Raw genomic sequence first — 21,989 nt, 5'->3', positions numbered from 1 at the left:
GTACCAGCTTCCCACCTGGCAAAGCTCCAACAACAGCAAGATTGAGTAGCTCAGGGCTCCTGCCATCTGGGGCCCCAAGGCAAGCATCCAACCCCCTGCTCTTGGCCCTGTGGACCATCCTCTCCTCCCGGCCGGGGAGCCCCTTCAGGGCGTGTGAAACCATTTACTTGCAAGGTCCTCAGGGGAAGATATGTGATAGGAGAGAAGCCAGACAGCCTCTCCAAATTGCAGGTCTTGGGAATGATCCTAGCAAGTAGCACATCACAGGGTGAGGAGCTCCGGGAGGTGGGGGAGACCAGAGGGCCACCTTTCCCCACGGAGCCACACGGGTGCAGAGAGAACGGCCGCAGCGGGGGCGGAAGTGGGGAGCGTCCCCTTTGGAGTTGTGAAACGCACCTGCTGAGCACACCTGAGTGACACACGCCAAATGCTGATGCACCACCCACCCCCTTCTCGTTCTCCCGGGTGAGTCATAATTCCCCTGGGAAGCTGCTGACTCTTTGACACTCCCATCAGAAGAGGAAAACGCACTCTCCAGATGACACAGGTATGGCAAAGAGCGGACGTCTCATTCCCACAGAAAGCCTCCTCACAGAAGCACCGTGTTTCAGCTCCAACTCTTAAGGGATGGAGAACACAGACAGCTGCCCTGCAGGCACCTCTAGCTCTGGGTAACTTCCCAGGTTAATCTAAAGGGAGAGAGGAAGCAGACACTTTAATCACACTTCGTAACTCCATTTTATTACAACATCAAGGAAAACAGGTGCAGGAGGAACGATACTAGAGATCAACAGAGATGAAGCCACTCACAGCTGCATTGTCTACACCTTCCTATCAGGGAATAAATATCACGGGTCTCTGTACATGCATTGCAGGTCGGGTGTGCATGTGTGTATCGTGTGCAGATGAATTCTCTCTAGGGTGTTGTTCTTTTAATTTCTTTGACAGATGATGGTTGAATTCGGTGTCTTCTGGAAGACTAGGAGGGGGCTCTCCCGCTAGGACTGGGACCCAGCCTTTTTCTTCTGGAATTTTCTGAACTGAGACTGAATGGCCACCGCCGCGCGTTCTGTCTCTGGCGCATCCATGTCAATGTCAAATTCTTCTTGAACTTTCTTCTGCCCGTCTGTAACAACAGAAAACACAAGCATCAGGCCGTCACTGAGCTGAGAGCCGGAAGGCGGACAGCCGTCCGTCCACCGTGAAGCAAACACCCACCACCCCCCCCACACACACGACCCCTGGTTTGCAAGGGGTCCTGATCCCCATCAGAGCCCAGAACGGGCTGTTGTCTGGCTGCCCCAACGCTACACCTGCCAGAGACCACAAAACTCAAGAACACAGTCCCAACCTGTCCGACATTTTCTGTACCTGCTCTTCTGGGTCTCGTGGCCACGTTTTACATAGTGTTAAAAATATTAGCTGTGTTTTTACTGTTCCCTGCTGCCTCACGGAGATACGGTTTTAATAGTGCCACAGATATTGACCCAGTGGACGACTGACGTTCACAAGAACTCCGGGTTAAAGTCACTGGGTTTCTGTGTATACTTGCATTGTCAATGACATTGCTGATTGGATTAGGACTTCTGTCTTCATCATAGCCGCCAACGGATGACCCCATCTGACCTTCACAATTTGGCCAAACTTCCACAGGTTTTACGTTTTGTTCCAAGGAGGTACACTTAGTGGTGTGTTTGCTATGCCAGAAGGCTTTAACTAATTCACACAGTAATGATCACAGAAAATAGGATAGAAGCCAAAGCAAAGTGAACACACAGGCTTTTGTGCTGAACATCAGCTGACTTCTAGCCAAATATAAAAACGAATAAATAAATAAAATCCTCCAGTCATAAAAGGGAAGAATCTTTACAACTCTTTCAATCTGATGAAAGTTAATCATCACAATTGCCAAGGTAATTTTTAAATCTTTTTTTAATATTTATTTATTTTTGAGAGAGAGACAAAGAGAGAGAGAGCACAAGTTGGGGAGGGGCAGAGAGATAGGAGGACAGAGGATATGAAGCGGGCTCCACACTGACAGCACAGAGCCCGACGTGGGGCTCGAACTCACGAACTGTGAGATCATGACCCGAGCCGAAGTCAGACGCTCAACCGACCAGGTGCCCCAAGGCGTCTTTTTAAAAAATATACAGGCCTAGGGGCGCCTGGGTGGCCCAGTCGATTAAGCGTCCGACTTCGGCTCATGTCATGATCTCGAGGTCCATGAGTCCAAGCCCTGCGTTGGGCTCTGTGCTGACAGCTCGGAGCCTGGAGCCTGCTTCAGATTCTGTGTCTCCCTCTCTCTCTCTGCCCCTCCCCTGCACATGCTCTGTCTCTGTCTCAAAAATAAATAAAACATTATTATATATATATATATATATATATATATATATATATATATATAAAAACAGGCCCTGGGCCCCACTCCAGACTCGGGGTTGCACTAGGAAGAGACCCTGGTGGCAAAACCAAGTCAAGTGAGTCAGTAGCCCTGGGGGAGGACCAGACAGCCCTACTTTATAAAAGGCTCTCAGGTGGTTCTAAGGTGCAGGCAAAGTTGAGACTCAACCACTCTGTCCACAGATGAAGTGCAGAATAAAGCCCTAGAGTTGGCTCGAGGCGGAAATGGGGACACGACCTACCCCACCACACCTCACTGCCACCTGCACTTGTACCTGGAGCCCAGCAGTGTGCTGGGCTCATCCAGCTTGGAACGGGAATGTTAGGGGCATTTGAGGAAGGAGAGAAAGCCCCAGCCAGGTAGCAGGGACAGGGTTCTATTCCTGACTTTGTCACCAGGCAGACTGAGTTCATCCATTCCCTCACCTCCTCTCTCCGCGACTTTGGATAATAATGTTCAGGCGGCACCCTGACAAAGTGGAGGATATGAGATTCCTTTCAAGTGAACCAGGTTTGTTCCCCCCTGCCTGCTCGTTCTCTCTCTTAGGTGGATGACAGACGGATAGATAGATAGATAGATAGATAGATAGATAGATAGATAGATAATAGATAAATAATAGATATAGATAGATAGATAGATAGATAGATAGATAGATAGATAGATAGATAGATATAGTAGGTAGGTAGGTAGGTAGGTAGATAGATGATAGATAATACATAGATAAGAATATAAATATACATGAGTTGCCCCTTATTTCAAGTGCATCTGGTTATGTGACATTTCCTTTGCAAACCCTTCAGCAGGTTCCTGTCAATTTTACCAGAGACTAAGCACTTTCTGCTTAGATCCCTCCAATCTCAACTCTATCTGGGAGGAGAAGCCACTGGCTTTGCAAGCCTTGCCAGACTGATTGGTCTGTGACCTCAATCAGTACAACTGTTTTCCTCGATCCCAGATTGGCTGCCGATGTCCACGACAGCAGGGAATGTGAAGAGCCCCAGTGTCCAGGGAATATTTGGGGGCCATCTTTTTCGAACCCACAAGAGCCCAGATGATACGGAGGCACACATGGGTTTGTCTTGTGCTGCATCGAGTAGCCATTCACATCTCAAAGGGCGTTGTAGGAAATCTACTAAGATTAGGGCCTCTGGGCGGGGCAGGAGTTCCCTGAGGCTCATGTCAGGACCTTAAACGTGTTCCATTAACATTATCGCATGAGCCCGGGATGGGATAGTGTCTGGCAAACCTGAGCTGTGACCCGCTGCAGCTGACGTGCTCCCAGAAATGGACCCTCTGCACCAACCAGAGCGGTGATAAGACCTTCAGCCCTAGGATTTGTCATAAGACGGCTCAGGTCCCCACATCCTCTTTCTCCTCGAGGATCCCCAGCATCTGGTGTGTGGTGATCACAAAGTGGGAGACCAGCTCTCCTCTAAGGGGACGTGGAAGGCCTTTCGGTCTTAAAACACTGCAACCTGAAGCCTTTGAACGGCCTGACTCATCCGTCCCCTTAACAATAATGAAGAAAACAGCAATATTATTTTTTGGCAAACGACAAAGGAAGGTGTGGAAAATGATGTATATTTAGGAGCTGCACGAGACTGTGAAGATGGGCCGTAAAAATAAATTTCACAATCTCGTCTGAAACTAATATCTTCAGCCAAAAGTAATTTATACATTCCTCCTTAGTTGGGAAAATATTATAACGTTTAAAGAAGAAAGCATGACTATTTCAGGAATGGTTACTTGGCCGAGTCAAGCATCCCCTGGGGAGGGTCTGATAATCTTACTCCTTCCACCGAGATTTGTAAAGCGGGGGCGGGGGGCCCAGAATGCCGTGGGGAAGGAATAATTAGTTACATTTGGTGCCACAGGGTTCACTGCAAATGATGCAAATGATCCGTGTGGTCCTGAGACTAGGAAGGCACAGCTCTGAGCGCCCCAGATTCGGCAGGAGCCGAGGGATGGTGGGGGGAGGGCTTCCGGAGGCACCACAGCCCTCGGGGCCACTCCGCGTCTGCAAGCCTCAAGCCCTGGAGAAACCGAGTCACGGAGCTGCTCCAGAAGCTCTCCTTCCCACCCTCCAGATGATGGGGACAGCAACAGGGCAGAGGTGGCTGTGTGAGCGCCTCCCTTCCCCATCGCTTGGGGGTCGGCACCAGGATCCTATTCTGCTGCTCGGAGAGAGGATTTGGTCCACGTCTGCGGGGGAGGTGGAGTCGGGGGGGGACAGGAAGTGCCGACACACCCCAGCCCTGCACCCCACATTATGGCTCCTCACACGCAATCACTACTTTGTTCTTTCTCTCCCCCCTGCTCTGTGGTCCCTCGTCCCACGACAGCCTGAGCTCCATGAGGTCAGGGGCTTCATCCGCCTTGTTCCAGAAGCTCACACAGGGCCAGCACATAGTAGGTGTTCAGTTAGTGACCGCTAATTGCAAGTGAGTCTGGTAATGAAGAGGACAGGCCGCTGTCCGGTGCTGCCTCTATCTCAGGACTACACGATTCGGTCGCCCTCAGCGGTAACCGTCTCCTCTCCACTTCTACCTGAACTCGAAAGGGGGGAGGCTGGGAGGCGCTACGGCAAAGTCTCCAGGGGGCCAGCTGAGGGGCACCGTCCACGGATGACTTGTGCACAAGTTGGGAAATGGGGCCACGTTGGAGTGACATGAGGAAGCATCGTTTGTGGGGGGTGGGGGCTTGCCGCAGGGAATGGTCAGGGCCTGGGCAGACAGAAGGACTCACAGGCATTCAGGGGTGAGCTCTGGGTGGGCTCTGTGCCTAGAACAGGGCCTGGCATCAGCACCTGGCCAAAGAATAAAGGAAAAGCAGCCTCAGGCAGGCAGTGCCCTCCAGCCTTCTCTGGGCTAAGGCTGACTCCCTCCCAACCCTCAGGTCCTCCTGGTCCCGTGAGGCAGCTGCCGGAAGCAGGGGTCGTGGGTCCAGGTAGAGTGACTTGGGGGTATGTCCCACTGCTCTGTGACTCTCATGAAGGTTCATCGCCTCACTGGGCCTCAGTTTGCCCATCTCCGAAATGGGAGAGGTAAAGTCATCTTTAAAAGCCACTTGCACCCAGCCACTGGTGTTTTGTGCAGGTCAAGGCCATGTTGCAAACTGAAGCACTGGCCCAGTGAGTGGTGTTGAGCAGGCCACGCCAGAGCTACAAAGCAGGTGGAGGGGGGTGTGGGCGGTCACACGGCTTTCCAGCCACCAGGCCCTGCACCCGCTCAGACCTTCAGTTGTTGGGACCTCATGAGGAGGCAAAGGGAATGAATGCCTTCCAGCAGGGCCGGCCACGCGGCCATCACGTGCGTCTGAGCGGCGGCGCCGAGGGGTCAGGCCCTCCCCAGCCTCTTGGATGGCAGGAGGCGTTTGCTGGGCTTGTCGCCTCACGTCCTCGCTCGGCAGCAGAAGGCCCAGAGGCTGTACCAAAAGACAGGTGTAGCCCACACTCAGCTGATTAAACGTAAACCTGCAGTGCCCAGTCTCCGTCGCTAGGGGGCACTGCGGGCGCCCGCCCCTCGTCTGCAAGGCTTCTCTCTCGGGAGGGACAGTAGATCTAAATGGCAGCTGGCAAACGTGTGCCGTTCTCATCTCCAGGCCACCCTGCAGCCGTTCCCGGATTCTTCCACGTGTCCCTTCATAAAGACGTGCGCCTGCTCCCCGCTGGGCCGGGTGGGCTCCCTGACATGTTTCTCTAGGATCCCACTGCCGGGAGCAGACAAAAAGCCATGGTGACACCCCACCCCCACCCCCGTCCCTGACAGCGGCTTTCCACCAGCCGGAGTGAGCAGTGTATCCCCCCCAGAACACTCTGTAACCTGCCCGCTGCTGCATGGTCGTTGTTATTCCTGTGCGTCTGGGGTTTGGAATCTTATCGTTTCTGTGCGTCCCTCCGTGAAGAAGTTCTGAGGCTGGCCGGGGGAACGGTCAAGAGGTTATTCATACCAATTAGCTGGTTTCATATAAAAAGCTAGTGGTGAGCAAGCAACTCCCCTGGGGAAGGGGAAGGAACCCAACTTTCTGACCGTGTAGCTCACGAGCTCCCCCATAACTGCAACGTCCTGTGAGCCCAGGTGGGCCAGGAGACCCCAACCCCCGCAGGTTTCACCCAGCTCTGCCAGCTCATTACCCAGCAGCCTTAGTCTCAAAGGTAAGGGTCCTGGGCCATTACTGTCTACTCTGTTATCCACCTTCTCTTCCATTTACCCCCTCTTCAATCCGTGCGTCCACCCATCTTCTCTCCCCCACTTCCCTCTCAGAGCAAGGAGCACAGCGCAAAACAGTCCCAAACAACCAGACTTCTCTCCCTGGGCAGAAACCTCATCACACACCAAGACACGACACAGAGCCCAGCCGACGGCCAGCAACGTGAGCGATCACGCTCCCCCAGGCTCAGGAGCCTCGTGTTTCAGTGCTGCCGCGACCTCCCCTCCCCAGGAAACAACCCAGTGCTATTCAGATAGACTCTGCACTGCCGTGGATATCTCTTACGCTATTTTCCTGAAATATTGCCTTTTCCCTGCAGACACCGAGATAGGAAGTAGGCCTGCTATTTTGGATTTTATTATGTCATAAGAGGGACGGTCAGGTAGCCGTTCTAAGACGTCATGGTAATAAGAGCCACTCTTCAGTGAGCATTAAACGGGTCCTCCCTCATAGATTGAAGTGGGTTTTCTTTTACAGATCATTTGATGGCAAATGTAAAATAGAGAATCGTAAATATAAAGGGAAGGAGCTATACCAGTTCGAGACAATCCCGAATGAACATCGCCAAGTCTCTGCTGTTGCCCTGAAAATCTGTCGAAGGGGAAAATGGGTTAACATACTACGATCCTGTCTTTGCGTGCATCTATTCTAACTTTTTTTTTAATGTTCATTTGTTTTTGAGACACAGAGAGACAGAGCATGAGCAGGGGAGGGGCAGAGAGAGAGGGAGACACAGAATCCGAAGCAGGCTCCAGGGCTCCGAGCCGTCAGCACAGAGCCCGACGTGGGGTTCGAACTCACGCACCGTGAGATGGTGACCTGAGCCAGTCTGACGCTTAACCGACTGAGCCCTCCAGGCGGCCCACGTGCATCTGTTCTAGTAAATGCAGAACTAGAGCTAGAGTAAGTGGTCATCAAGTCAGGGCGACGGCCCATCAGCAGGTGCTTACCGAGCACCTGTGTTAGGCTGCAGGGTTGCTACAAAGTAGCCCAGACCACACAGCTGAGATGAGAGACGTTTGTTCTCGCTCAGTTCTGGAAGCTGGAAGTCCAAGACGAACATGTCAGCAGGCTTGGTTTTTCCTGAGACATCTCTCCTTGGCTGCCTACCGTGTCCTCACATGGTCTGGCGTCTCTTCGCCTTCTTAGAAGGACATGGGTCAGACAGGGTAAAAAACCGCGTTTTAAAGTAATCACCGTGTTAACGTCCTCATCTCCAAATACAGTGTCATTCTGAGGCACTGGGGGTCAGGGCTTCTGCATATGAATCTGGGGGGACACAACTCAATCTATAACACCAAACCTAACTTTGGGTTCTATAGGTTCTAAAGTAGCTTTGTATTCTTTCCCTTGTCTGGCTTCTGTCTCCTCAAGAGCTGCAGGAAATGTCCACTGTCCCCATTTTACGAAGGGGCAGTGACTATAATGTGCCTCTCCCGAGATCACCTTGTGAGTGCTGGCGAAGGGCTGATTCGGAAGCCCAGTCTTGCTCCAAATCTTGTTTTTAATCTGCAGTGTTGGTTACTTTCAGATTCTTAGAGGCCAAGATGACAGCCGTTTGTACGGAGCAGTTCATTTTGCTTAGGGGGAAAGAAAATCTTAAATGGTCCAAGTTAAACACATGATGCAGTCAACCAGTTTGCAAAATCTGCTTGTTTAGTGGGCAGTCCAGGGGGAATTTACACCGAATTTCATCATTCAGCAAAGGGTCTCAAATGCCTAGTGTGGGTCCATCACTGTTCCAGAGGCCGAGAGAAAGAGCAAAGAACCAGCCCCAAACCCTGCTGTCTTGGGGGAAGACAGAAAATAAAAAGGTAAATGCACAAATAAGTAATGGAATTTTATAAATTCCAAGAATACAATGTGCGTGCGTGCGTGTGTGCGTGTGTGTGTGTTACAAGGTCAGGTAAGGCGTCTGGGAAAGACACAGGGTTGGGGGAGGAGGCCTGTCCCCAAAAATAGCCTAAGACCCATCTGCCCGGGAGGGAGGGGTGGCAGGGGCCCTCGGCTGCCAAGAAACAACTCGTTTTGAAGAATTATTCCCCATCCGTGCATTTGCAATCTAAGTCGCAGACGTCAAATAATTAGCATAAATTCTTTAGAAATTATCAGACACGTAGTCATCCAGAGCATAACAGATCTATTCCTGGATCCTGTGACAGCCCAGGATCTGATTAAAAGTTTGAAATTCAGCATCGTTCAAAAATATATCACACTAACCCCCATGCTGGATCGAAAGAACTCTTAAATACATTTGTTCCTGAGTTTATGATGATGTACAGTCATTGCCTAGAGGTACTAGCAATAAGTCGTGAACACAGGGGCTTGCACACGCACACACGCACACTCATTTACATAGATATAACTCCCCATACTTGAAGGGCTATTTTACAGAAACAAATTACCTCCTAAGTCCTAATCCTGTAGGTCAGAAATTTGCGCATAAGCAGTAAATTCGATGTAAGTGTCCTGAGTAGGAGTTTGCCTTGATTAAGGAGATGCAGCTCAGAGCCTACTATAAAAGGACCTAGGTTTTAGCACACCATAAAGAAATAACAGCCACTTAACCTAAGTGTGCCTTGCAAATGGGGTATTAGAATACTAAGGTTTTTAGAATGCCCTACCTTCTTTCAAAGTATAATAGTAACTTGGAAAGAATTAACACCTGTCCATTGTGTTACCCTTGATGTACTTAAGCTAACTGATCCAGGGCGACTGTGGGCTCCCAGGGCCTCTCAGCGGGCTCTCCGCCCTCTCCCGCACGGGGGCCACCTACCTATTGGTCACGGACAGCCAGGGTGGCTTCCTTCCTAAGGACACAAACCCAGGCCTTCGAGGCAGGGAGAGCAAAGAGACAAGCCAGAAAACCAAGCAAAGATTAGAAACTGTATCCCTCAAGCTTCAAGCTGAATCAAACTCCTACCCAGAGAACAAAGCACCTGGCATTAAGGAAGGATAACGTACTCCCCTCCCAAAAAAAATAAAGATAAATTTGTACCCCTAGTTCAAACAAATGCTAGCATCAAACATCCATCTTATGAAATGACAATTAAAAAGAAAAAATAAAACAATGACAGCATGTTCTTTCAAAAGCTGGGGGGAAAGCCAGTTCGTCCCGAGTTAGAGCAGCTCCCCCCACACCGTGGCTGGGCAGGAGCATGGAACCCCAGCAAGCCAGGGCCAGAGCTCTGAGCTCCAAGCCGTTTCTCGTTCCTGCCCACTGGCTCAGGATTTATTGAACAGGGGCCACTGGTGCGGAGAATTGCAATTTTCCAGGTCTTGGCTAAGCAGCGGAGATTAATGAGCAAGGGCAAGGTCAGGCATTAGCAGCAGCCGGAGAGGGGGCTTTCTGCATCTGTTGTGTTCTCACGCGGGATAAACACCCATTTCCCGCTTCTTCCAACTTTCCACACTACGTTAGCACCTTTCTGGTACTTACAGCTTTTTCTCCAAGACCGGGAAATTCTCTCTTGTCCTAAAATAGAGGCATTCGGAAACCCACAGTCTCCATTATTCAAAATGGGCTGTTGTTAATGCAAAGCCTAATTTGGCCGGCTGAAAATGACGGCTTACTTCTAGATTCTGAGCCCTCGGCTTCAGTTACGCGGCTGCCCCGGCCCCTACCTCCATGCACCCTGCTTATATAAGATGACTACCCGGCCGGGGCATTTAAGTAATCACATGGGTGCCCATATGTGCTGCTGAGATCAAATTTTCCCCAAAACCCATTAAGCTTAGGAGGAGCACAAACAAGAAGATATAAATATCATTGAAAACACTAACTTTTCTACTGGAAAGGCAAAATTGTTCCTCGTTGTATTAGTCGGCTGGGGCTGCGTAACAAAGCAATACAGGCTGGCAGCCTAAACGATACAAATGCATTTGCTCACAACCTGGAGGCTGGAGGTCTGAGACTGAGGTGCCTGCAAGGTTTTGTTCCTCTAAAGCCCCTTTCCTGGGCATGCCGACCGCACCTACTCCCCCTGTCCTCACATGGTCACCCCTCTGTGTGCGTCTGTGTCCTGATCTCTTCTTATAAGAACACCAGTCATGTTCTTAATCAGTTGTGACCTTAATTCTCTCTTTAAAGATGCTGTCTCCAAATACAGTCATGTTCTGAAGTACCAGGGGTCAGGGCTTCATCATATGAATTTGGGGGGTGGGGGGGCACCAGCCCATAGCACTAGACAAAATGCCTACATTTTCTAGGGGGAAAAAAATGAAGACAGGCTGATGAGGTATGATGAGAGAGCTATACCGGGGAGAGCTCAAATTCCAATTCCAACTGAGTGAAGAATGTGGTCAGATTGGCCTTGCTGAGGTTCAAATGCTCCCCCAATGTTTGAAATGGGGACGACGAGGAATTGAGACTTGGTGGCCTCTCAAGATGTTTAGAGGGACAAGGAGAAAGTGTGCACAGGCCTGCTTGGTGATGTATAAAGAACAATTACAAGTGCAGGGCTCCTGCACGCAGACTGGCTCCCCCAATACCCTCTCCTCCCACCCACTCCCTCCAGCACAGATGCTGAGAAGCTGGAAGAAATCCATTCCCAGATGGCCCGGAAGTAGGATTCCGCCCCCCCCCCCGCCCCCTCCCCAGGCTTAGGGCCAGGAGGCAGGTGCAAGGTGTCAGGATCTGAGAAGGCAGAAGTGAGCCCTGGGGGGTTGGCAAACAAACACAGAAAGCCCCCACAGCTGGTAAGCACAGAGGCAGAGGCATCGGGTTTCTCCAGGGCAGCCACAGGGACATCGACTGGCCTGTGTCTACGCCCCAGTGAGGCTTCTGCCGGAAAAACTTGCATGCGGTTGGGTGTTTCTGGACGCACTGTTCTGGCTGTGCACGGGACGGGCTGGGGTCTCTGCCGCTCAGAAATGCTGTAAGGCGCTGATACCCTGTAATAAGCCCCTTCTACTGAATCTACACGAGTGTATTCTATTCTCTGTGCCATCATCTGCTGTGGGCACACCTAGTTCACATGGGGGCAGGGGAAGGATGGGGGCGTTCTGTAAGGAAAGGGGGTCACCCCCTGTGTGTTTAGGGATCGGAGAGCAGGCTTTCATTTCATTCGCATAGGAAACTTTTTAGTGCTTACTGGAGAATCGCCTGAATAAAGTGGGCAAATGAGAGCCCTTTAGGATAACACACGAAGTGTCTCTTTCCTCTTCTGAGCACGTGCGAAGAATGACAATTCCTTCCCAGGAAACAGCAGCTAACTTCCCTAACAGCAACCCCCTCAGAAAAGCCACAGTTTGCCTTCCTTCACATGCTGACAAAGAAAAATGACTTCAGGCAGGTTGGGAGGACGGAGAACAAACGAGCCATCCATCACCTTAGACCAGCCCTCCAAGCAAGCCAGCCAGATAGGTAAGTGCTCGAGAAACTCCGTGAGCAGAAATGTATCGTGGCCGAGTCTGCTCCTGGCCTCCACCTGTCCCCTTTTCCTTAGTTCTCAACCCCTGATTTAAAGCTGAGTACATAATTACCCAGAATTACCCAGAGGTTTCCAGCCTCCTTGCTGTTGGGTGTTAGGTTCTGGCTGATGTGACGTGGGTAGGAAAACAGAAATCTCCTTTAGAGAAAGCTGACAGTCTTTGCCCTTTTCTCTTATTCCTATCTGCTTTCTGCTAGCTGGAATGCAGATGCAATGGCTAGTGCTCAAGCAGCCACTTGGGGCCCTGAATTAAGAGTCTTCTGCTGAGAATGGCAAAAAGTAATACAAATGTTTGATGCTCCTTGAAACTGCACTGACTGCCCTCAAGTACATACCTTTTATATGAGATCGAAATAAACTTTATTACTTAAGCTGTTGCTATTTTAGGATTTCAGCTTCTTGTAGATGAACCTCATCTACTTACACATATATTATAAAAGCACATAATCATTTTAATTCATTTCAGGCTGATAACATAAACTCAAATATGTATCACCGTGCATGGTATGGCTATGTTTCCCCTTAACTATATGCTTTTTCTTCTGATGTGTACATCTGTCCAATTTCTGATATGGATAGCCATTCCTTTACAGCACTTAATACTTTTAAAACCTCAGGATTTGGGGGCGCCTGGGTGGCTCAGTCGGTGAAGTGTCCAACTTCAGCTCAGGTCATAATCTCATGGTTCATGAGCTGAAGCCCTGCATCAGGCTCTGTGCTGACAGTGCAGAGCCTGCTTGGAATTCTCTCCCCCCTCCCCCGCTCATGCTTTCTCTCTCTCTCTCAAAATAAATAAACTTTAAAAACCAAATAAACAAATAAAACCTCAGGATTTTTACAGAAATATCTCTATTCGGCAACTTTTGCCAACCATTACTCACAGGCTTTCTTACTTTATGGTTTGTGCCTTCCCCTTCCAGCTTGTGAAAGTATGCAACTTGAAATGCTTGAACACATAGGAAAGGAACGTGAGTTTTCCTCACTCAGGGTTTAGCCGACACCCTTCATTCTGCTCCGGGCCCATTTTTTCTTCTTCCGGAGCTTTGGAATATTAGTGGTTTTTCCTTTCCTTTATATTACCTGGTTTTACCATTTCAGAAGGGTGGGATCTTGTTGGGATCGTTTGCCCCTAGCTGCTATGCTTCCAAGTTTTAAAGGATTAAATTCTGAAGATGTCAGCACCATGGAGAGTTTGACAAAGGTCTCCAGGCTTAAAACGAAAGAAAATGCAATCACAATTACAGGACATCTTCAAGAAGCCTCAGAGAAGCAGCTCACCTCATTAATTCAGAAACCTGACTTGAGCGCATTGAGTGTGCGGACTCCCCTCGCCTGTCATTCCAGAGGAGTTGCCCTTGGAGAGAGAGAAGGGGCTAAGCCAGATGGATTGCCTTCCAGACTCAGTGAGGCTCAAAGAGGTCTATGGACGGGGCGCCTGGGTGGCGCAGTCGGTTAAGCGTCCGACTTCAGCCAGGTCACGATCTCGCGGTCCGTGAGTTCGAGCCCCGCGTCGGGCTCTGGGCTGATGGCTCAGAGCCTGGAGCCTGTTTCTGATTCTGTGTCTCCCTCTCTCTCTGCCCCTCCCCCGTTCATGCTCTGTCTCTCTCTGTCCCAAAAATAAATAAACGTTGAAAAAAAAAAAAAGAGGTCTATGGACCAGACGAGCCCCAGGCTTACGAAGCAGCAGTGAGGACAGAAAGAACATTCCGTGCACACCGGAAAGAGACCGACATTGCATTCAGACTTTGGACCGTGGGTCTCTTTTCCTACCCTTTGCTCCATGGTGCTGCCTGGTGAGGGATGCCTTCCTCCAGCCGTGCGCCAGCAGCTGGCTTCGGCCCTGGCAGACGTAGCTCTGTTCTTCCTGGACTCCCACGGGCTGCACTATCTCACTGGACACATTCCCATCCTGGCTCTCAGCCCTGTGTCTCTAATCTGGGTGGACAGGCGTTCTCCTGCGTGGATTTGCAGGGATTGCAAGCTTCCTTAGATGCACAGGACTCTTGGGCACATGCGTCCGCTGTGTGTCCAGAATTTGACTTTGGGGGTGACGCTCCAGACGGCAGCTCGGAAGGGGGTCTGGGAAGCACAGCCAGAGTCAGGTGCAGTCAAGCCACTTCCCACCGCCGCTGCTTAAAGTCTCAAACTTGAGGCTGCCGCCAACCTTGACTCCCCATCTGGTCACACATCATGCACCTCACTTCACTCTGCACCTCTCGTTCACGGTGAGAAGGAGAAAAGCGGGATTAGACGCGACTATTCGTGTCCCCGACTTCCCGTATTTTAAATACCCTTCACACGTCCTGAATGTGACCACGCGTTCCACGTAGGAATACCCTACGCACAGGGATGGCATTTGCACTGCGGTGTGACCCTCTCTTGTAAGTGTGCGTAAACGAAGACGGGCGCTGGGTTCCAGGAAACGCCCGTTGTGGATTTAAACTCCTTGCACGCTGGTGTCCTGCCCCCACAAGCCTGTTCTTCCACATTCCTCTATGTATGTTTGACACATCGCTTCTATTTGCTTTTTTTTAATGACACTTGTCTTAAGAGTTCATGGCCGAGTACTTGCTGATTTGGTGGAAACAGCCAAATCAGAGGTGAGTCACTTTAAGCTTTGGATTTGTTATTCTCCTTACCGGGAAGATGGGTTCACATATTGGTAAAAAGAGAATAAAATCAAATATCCAAGAAGGAATGAGGTTGTGCAGTCTGGACCAAGCAGGTGAACCACATGCAGTACCCAGACTCGGAAGGACTAGCCAACAGGAGAGCTTCGGTTTGAGTTTTAAGCGTTGTTTAATAATCATGTTCTGACAACTCATCTCAAGAAGAAATGGAATTAGAAGTGCGTCCCCAGGTAGTGGTGAAGTTCTGAGGCTCCAGGCGTCTCCCCTACTGGTTGAGGTGGGCAAGCGCCTGGGAAAAATTCAGACGTGCACTGTGCTTTGGTCCAACAAGCCATCACCACTGTTTAATCAAGGCTTTTTTTTTTTTAAATGTTTACTTTTGACAGAGAGAGAGAGACAGAGCATGAGCGGGGGAGGGGTAGAGAGAGGGGGAGACACAGAATCCGAAGCAGGCTCGAGGCTCTGAGCTGTCGCACAGAGCCCGATGCGGGGCTCGAACTCACAGACTGTGAAGTCATGACCTGAGCCGAAGTCGGATGCTCAACCAACTGAGCCACCCAGGCGCCCCTACTCAAGGCTTTTTATGTGACATTGGGACAGAACAGTCATCAAAGTCCCCTCCCCCCCCAAACAGAAGTCCTTACGGACCAAAAGTAAAGCAGAGTATTTTTATTTCAAGATTTCCAGAAACAGAGAAATTTCCAGTGTCAGGCAACATGATCCAAACTTACTCAGTTTCTAAAGAGCTTTAAAAAAATAAAAAATAAAAAATAAAAATAAATAAAAAATAAAATTTTAAAAAACCATTTTTCAAAGGACCAGCATTAAAATGACATCCCTTGAAGTACTCTGATTATCGACAGAGGTAATAGAAGCATTTCTGTCTAGATCAAAAATTTAAGCAGTGATAAAATCTCCATTTTTAGTTCCAGTAGCTCAAGGGAACATTAATGCAGGCTGATATCACGGAACTGATACGGGAAACCAATTTAGGCAGAACATTAGGGGAAAATGTCTAACATCAGTCTGGCCGAGGACGGGAGTGTTCCCCGGCGCTGTGGCATCTGATCTCTCACTAAAGTCATTGTAAGCTGAACTGAGGAAATAACACACCAGGGATATATTTTGCCAGCTGTGGACGGCCAGGGTGACCTAACAGGCTGCTCCCATCCCAGATATGTAATTGGCAAGGTTTTATGGTTTTGTTCAACTTTGAGGTGTGTGAACAGAATGAGACTGCACACTTTATTGGCAGGTGGCTGGCCACGTCTTTTAAGACACTATTCTAGGGGCGCCTGGGTGGCGCAGTCGGTTAAGCGTCCGACTTCAGCCAGGTCACGACCTCGCGCTCCGTGAGTTCGAGCCCCGCGTCGGGCTCTGGGCTGATGGCTCAGAGCCTGGAGCCTGTTTCCAATTCTGTGTCTCCCTCTCTCTCTGCCCCTCCCCCGTTCATGCTCTGTCTCTCTCTGTCCCAAAAATAAATAAATGTTGAAAAAAAAAAATTAAAAAAAAAAAAAAAAGACACTATTCTAACCTTCCACCAGCTAATCTCGCTCATAATTTCTAGATCATAGCTCAACTCCTCCACGCATTGCTGTCCTTTAAAGTGTCAGTGGGGGGCGCCCAGGGGTGCTCAGTCAGTTGAGCATCCGACTTTGGCTCAGGTCATGATCTCACGGTCTGTGGGTTCGAGCCCCGCGTTGGGCTCTGTGCTGACAGCTCAGAGCCTGGAGCCCGCTTCGGATCCTGTGTCCCCCCTCTCTCTCCGCCCCACCCCTGCTTGTGCTCTGTCTCTCTCTGTCTTTCAAAAATGAACATTAAAAAAAATTTTTTTAAATAAAGTGTCAGTGGGCTGGGTTTATGGAAAATGCCAGTGAGACATTTTTCAACACGTAGCTGCAACTCCATATCCAAGTTGCCAGGATCTGGGGGGATACTCGTCGGCAAGCCCGTGCACGATTCCAGTAATGCGTGGCACCAGGCAGCATTGCCTAAACCCACAAGTGAAATGGTTACGAAGGTTCTAGAGAAAACCGGCATACTTTCTGGCTACAACACCGCGTACACAATTTAATTTCAGGGGTAGCAGGAAGGCTGACAGCAACCGCTTTATGTGCCCAGGCATGCCCATCTAGCCCTAGGAGGCCACCCACTTCTTTGGTATTCCTTCGGTGAGTGCACCCTTGCTGTCTACACCTGCCCGCACCAGGAGGCTAGTCACTGGTCATGCAGCCTAACTACGAACCCGAATGCACGCCGTGGAAATGTCCCAGGAAACAAGCCCTCTTTGTGTGTTCTGCAGGCAGCCATGTGGAACGGCGGTCCGTCCAAATCAAAGAACAAATTCTCCCATTTTGTGCAAATGGTTATATAGTTGCTATCACATGTTCACAGCCGGCGAAAACCCTATTCAGATTCTGCTCGTTGTACGTGCTTTCCCCTCTACCGCCTCTACCAAGAAAGAAATAGCATCAGATTTCTCCTTGGGACCCGCAGGCAATATTCCCTCGATGGGTGCAGAGAATAAAATCCAAAGGAGTCAAGCAGCCTCTCGGGTCCCAGAAAGGGACAGCCATAGGATCATAAAGCGTTAAAACTAGGCAAGAGGCTAGACACGACGCTGTCCCACAGTGAGGAATGGGACCCGAAAGGTGTGAAACCATTCGCCACAGATGAACCACCAGCCAATGGCCGAGCCACAAAGGGCAGGGACAAGAAACGGATCCACTCTTCACCCGTTCCTTCCTGAGCAAACGGAGACTTGAACGTGGTTTTCTTGCCAGACCGTGCGGCCAAGCAGGTTCACCAGCACTGCAATCGGGGAAACAGCCAAAAAGCAAAGAAAAACCTAAAAACAAGCCGACTAAAACATCAAAGTTCTGCGGAGATGGTGGCACGGTCATGGCCAATTCACGGATGAACCCAGCAACACTTCGGTGCTAAACGTGTCTCTATTTTCTCCTGAAGTTCCTATGAAATCATTGAATGCCACTACCTGGGAGGAACATTTAGGGAACTCTTTGTGGCCAGAAAATCAATTATGATCTACAACGCACATCTTCATGGGCTGTTTCTGATGCCCCAGACCGTTGGCAAAGCGCACCGTAGGAACGCTTGCTTTATGGACAGGTGAGAAATTGCATTTGGGGGAGTGCACCTGAGTTCAAACTGCCTAAAGGTTTATGTTTGCCTTGAAACTCCAAAGCTCTAAAATCTCAGAAAGATCAGAGCCCAGAAGACTCATCGACGCCATTCTGATCAGCACAACTAGTGATTCTGTGCCGTGGGTAATGAGTTCTGCCGTGTTCAAAGGTCAATCTTGTTGCACTTAGGTCTGTGAGCTTATTAGGATGGGAGGAGTCTAAAGGGGAAATTACTTTGCTCACATCAGCACCTACCCAGGAAAGCCTCTCTCTGACACCCAAGGACACTTTGCTTTCTAAACGAATGCTGGAGCACAGTTCAATTTTCAATTATCTTCAGGGTCTAGGACAGTGGAATGGCAGAGAGAGAAGAATGTGTTTTAGAAATATTGAAGAGGCCGCTTGCCAAGCACAAAAATGGCATCAGGCTTCCATTTCGCATTATCGTAAATTACTGGAAGGAGTATCCTCATAAACGTTGCGAAGGAGGCTGTATCTCCGTCTTCTCATTTCCTACTCCTCACCCCCCTTCTGGGTCTGTGGAATCAATGCATCGTTCAGCCAAGTGTCGGTCTACTCAGTTCCACATCCCAACAGGAAAAAGGAAAGTAGCCTCTGGCACAGGATGGCAAGAACTGTTAGGAATCCCAGATTAGGAGCATCAACTACTCAGTTATTTTTTTTTCTGGGGGAGGAAGGGAAATATCATTTTTTTTTTAATTTTACTTGAGAGAGAGAGAGAGAGAGAAACAGCGAGGAAGGGGCAGAGAGAGAGGGAGACAGAGAATCCCAAGAAGGCTCCGAGCTGTCAGCACAGAGCCCGATGTGGGCTTGAACTCACGAACTGGGAGATCATGACCCGAGCTGAAGTTGGTCACTTCATTGACTGAGCCACCCAGGTGCCCCGGAAATATATATTTTTTTAATATCTCATTAAATTAAATCTAGTGATATGCAAATAGCCTTCTCAAACACAAGCAACAATCTCTGTTAAAAACAATAATAATAAAGGGGCGTCTGGAGGGCTCAGTTGGTTAAGCGTCCAACTTTGGCTCAGGTCACGATCTCGCGGTTGGTGAGTTCGAGCCCCACGTCAGGCTCTGTGTTAACGGCTCAGAGCCTGGATCCTGCTTCAGATTCTGTGTCTCCCTCTCTCTCTGTCCCTCCCCCACTCACACTCTATATGCCTCTCTCTCTCTCTCAAAAATAAATAAACATTAAAAATTTTTTAATAAAATATAATAATAATATGCCTTCAAATTAATATTGGAAAAAGCAAAGTTTACAGATAATTACATTTTATTTTATTTTATTTTATTTTATTTTATTTTATTTTATTTTATTTTATGTTATTTTATTTTATTTTTAAGTAGACTCCAATGCAGGGCTTGAATTCATGACCCTGAGATCAAGACCTGAGCTGAGGTCAAGAGTCGGATGCTTAACCAACTGAGCCACCCCGGCGCCTCAAATAATTACATTTTAAATTCAACGATCCCATAATATTGGTCACCTTTTTTTCTCTTGAACATTCAAAGGATGGTTTACATTAAGAGGCTCAAATCCTCATATCTGTGGGAAATGGCCTTCCCCGACATGCCTGAAGGAACAATCCTGCTGGCCACGTGGGGGAAGAGAAGGAGGAATATCTTTGTTCTGGATGGCACTTAATTAAAAGGAGGAGATGGTGTTTCTCATAGTTCCATATTTCTTAAGCAACTGATCTTGCAGTCACAAGTTTGAAGTTTAATTCAAGGTTCCGAAACTCAGGACTGCAAGAGGGACTAAATGAAAGCGACCTGCAGCCGATCCCTCTCCAGGACAGTGAAAGCACACCTCAGCATTTCCCGTCTGGAATGTTCCCAGGCCAGACCTCCTGGGCAACACCTGGGGTCACTGGCAGCCCCCCTTCTTCCCACTTTTCCTGTGGCTCAGGGCAGCTGGGTGCAGTGGGAGGCAGCTTTTCTGGAAGCCTTCGGTTTGTGGCTTCCAGCCCCAGATCCCTGGAGGTGCCTGACCACACCCCACCCCTGTTTGGTCTCTGGGGGCCCCAAATCCCAAGAGGCTGAAACCGCGGTCCCTCCCTCCTGTCCTGATAAACCTGACTTTGGGAGGGGGTGACGGTGCCCCCTCTGTGCATGCACATGCACACACACACACACACACACACACACACACACACACACCAGCCTGGCTGCATTCCTGTTAAGTTCTCCTCTCCAGACTTTGGCCACCTCCCTTTGCTCCTGAATGACACCTGCAGGGGTCTGTGGTATCTTCAACTGAGTCCCTGAAAAACACTAAACTTTACAGGACAGCCTAACTGATCTTTCAAAATAGATCTGACATCTTTCCTTCCTTTAAAAATACTAAGCCAACCAATGACACCATACAGTTAAAAGGATACCATCAATAGCCAGTCTTTCTTGCTTGCTTGTTTTTTTTGTTTTTTGCTTTTTCTGAAACCAACCCAGAATTCGTATGCAAAAGTCCTGCCTGTTTTGTCTGTGTAAAGCTTCAATCGCTTACCTTTTTAATTGGGGAAGACTGAAAGGGGAGCAGATGACCCGGCCCCAAGGTTCCCGGCCCCAAGGTTCGGTGAGGAGAGTGCATGGGCAAAGACATAATGCGATCTTTCAACCTTGGCTCCTCGGATTTGCTCTCCCTGCTTCCCTGCTTTTCCTGACCATCGTTCTGTGGCTTTCGTTGGGTTCCTCCAATGAGTGGTAGTACAGGCCATCAGAAGACACAAAGAGAGAGAGCTGGGCATTGATCTCCTTGCCTCCTTCTCTGCCAGGGTTGCCAGATAAAATACTGACTGCCTGGTTAAATTCGGACTTCAGATAAACGATGAAAAAATGTTCAGTCTAAGTATGCCCCAAATACTGTGTGGGGCATACTTATACTAAAAAAAAAATTTTTTTTTTTGTTGCTTATCTGACACTGAACTTTAACCGAGCATCTTGTATTTTTATTTTTAAATCTGGCAGCCCTACACGTCTGCAAAGTTGTTGCAGCTCAGGTACGTCCACCAACAGAAGAACACAGCCCCCATCAGACTGCCTCTTCGGACAGCATCTTCTCTGGATCCTGGTGCCTCCTGTCAGGCTCTGCCACTGCTCGTCTGAGGTTCTTTTTTTTTTTTTTTTTTTTTTTTAACGTTTATTTATTTTTGGGACAGAGAGAGACAGAGCATGAACGGGGGAGGGGCAGAGAGAGAGGGAGACACAGAATCGGAAACAGGCTCCAGGCTCTGAGCCATCAGTGCAGAGCCTGACGCGGGGCTCGAACTCACGGACCGCGAGATCGTGACCTGGCTGAAGTCGGACGCTTAACCGACTGCGCCACCCAGGCGCCCCTGAGGTTCTAAGTAAACTATTCTGTGTGGCTTTCCCTGAACCCCGCACACATCTTTGCAAACAGCCCCTTCCTAGTTGATGCTCCTCAAGTTACTCAGGGGCGGGGTGCACCCCCCCCCATTCCCTCCCAGGACCATGGCCCGCGTATTTGTCACTAAGGACTTCTGGCCCCATTGTCCCAGCATTGCTGTTTCAAAATACGCCTTCACCCGTTCTGATCCCAACATACAGCACATGGCAGGTGCTGAGCAAATACTCTGGATGCGCAAAAGAAGCTAGAGTTGACACTGTTTCGCGACATCCCTTTTCTGGTTTGTAAGAACCTCAAGGTCTGCATCCAGAAGAGATTACATTCCTACCAGCGAGAACGGAACACAATCCAGAATTGTGTCTGAAGAAGCAGGGGAGAGGAGAAGCAGCCAACGGGTTAGCGAAGACGAGAGGTTTAGGCATGTGACAGTTAACTACCGTCCCCAAGTTTAACAGCGTAAACACAGGAAGTGTTTATTCTGCCCACCGGGTCCATGGACTCAGCTGGGCACTTCTTGCGTGGAGTCGTCCATGGGGCTGCTGCCAGATGGCCCTGGGGCTGGAGTCCCCTGGAGGACCCTCACTGCACATCTGGCCGTGGGGCTGGGAGAACCCGCACCGTCACTGGCTGGTTGGGCATGTCACCAAGCCACTGCTCCACGTGTCTAGCTCAGGCTTCCTCACGACATGATGCTTTCAGGATACAGGACATCTCACACGCCAACGGGCTTCTCCCACAGCAAGTGTTCCCAGAGAGAAAAAGTGGAAGCTGCCAGTTTCTTAGG

At 49.5% G+C, this 21,989-nt stretch overlaps 1 protein-coding gene across 1 annotated transcript in view; it reads right to left on the bottom strand.

Annotated features, from left to right (window-relative positions):
• Window positions 1–714: 714 nt before the first annotated feature.
• The window catches only part of PCP4 (Purkinje cell protein 4), a 61,703-nt gene continuing 40,428 nt past the window's right edge, over window positions 715–21,989 (bottom strand). The window contains exon 3 of the mRNA XM_086676007.1: window positions 715–1,126. Within this exon, the coding sequence (XP_086532133.1) occupies window positions 999–1,126 (128 nt within the window). The 3' untranslated portion in view covers window positions 715–998. The remainder of the gene's footprint in view (window positions 1,127–21,989) is intronic.

This window comes from Puma concolor, chromosome C2 (assembly GCF_028749965.1).
Source record: "Puma concolor isolate L17-30 chromosome C2, mPumCon1.1.hap2, whole genome shotgun sequence".
NCBI lineage: Eukaryota > Metazoa > Chordata > Mammalia > Carnivora > Felidae > Puma > Puma concolor.
This window is presented reverse-complemented; position numbering and strand designations above follow the sequence as displayed.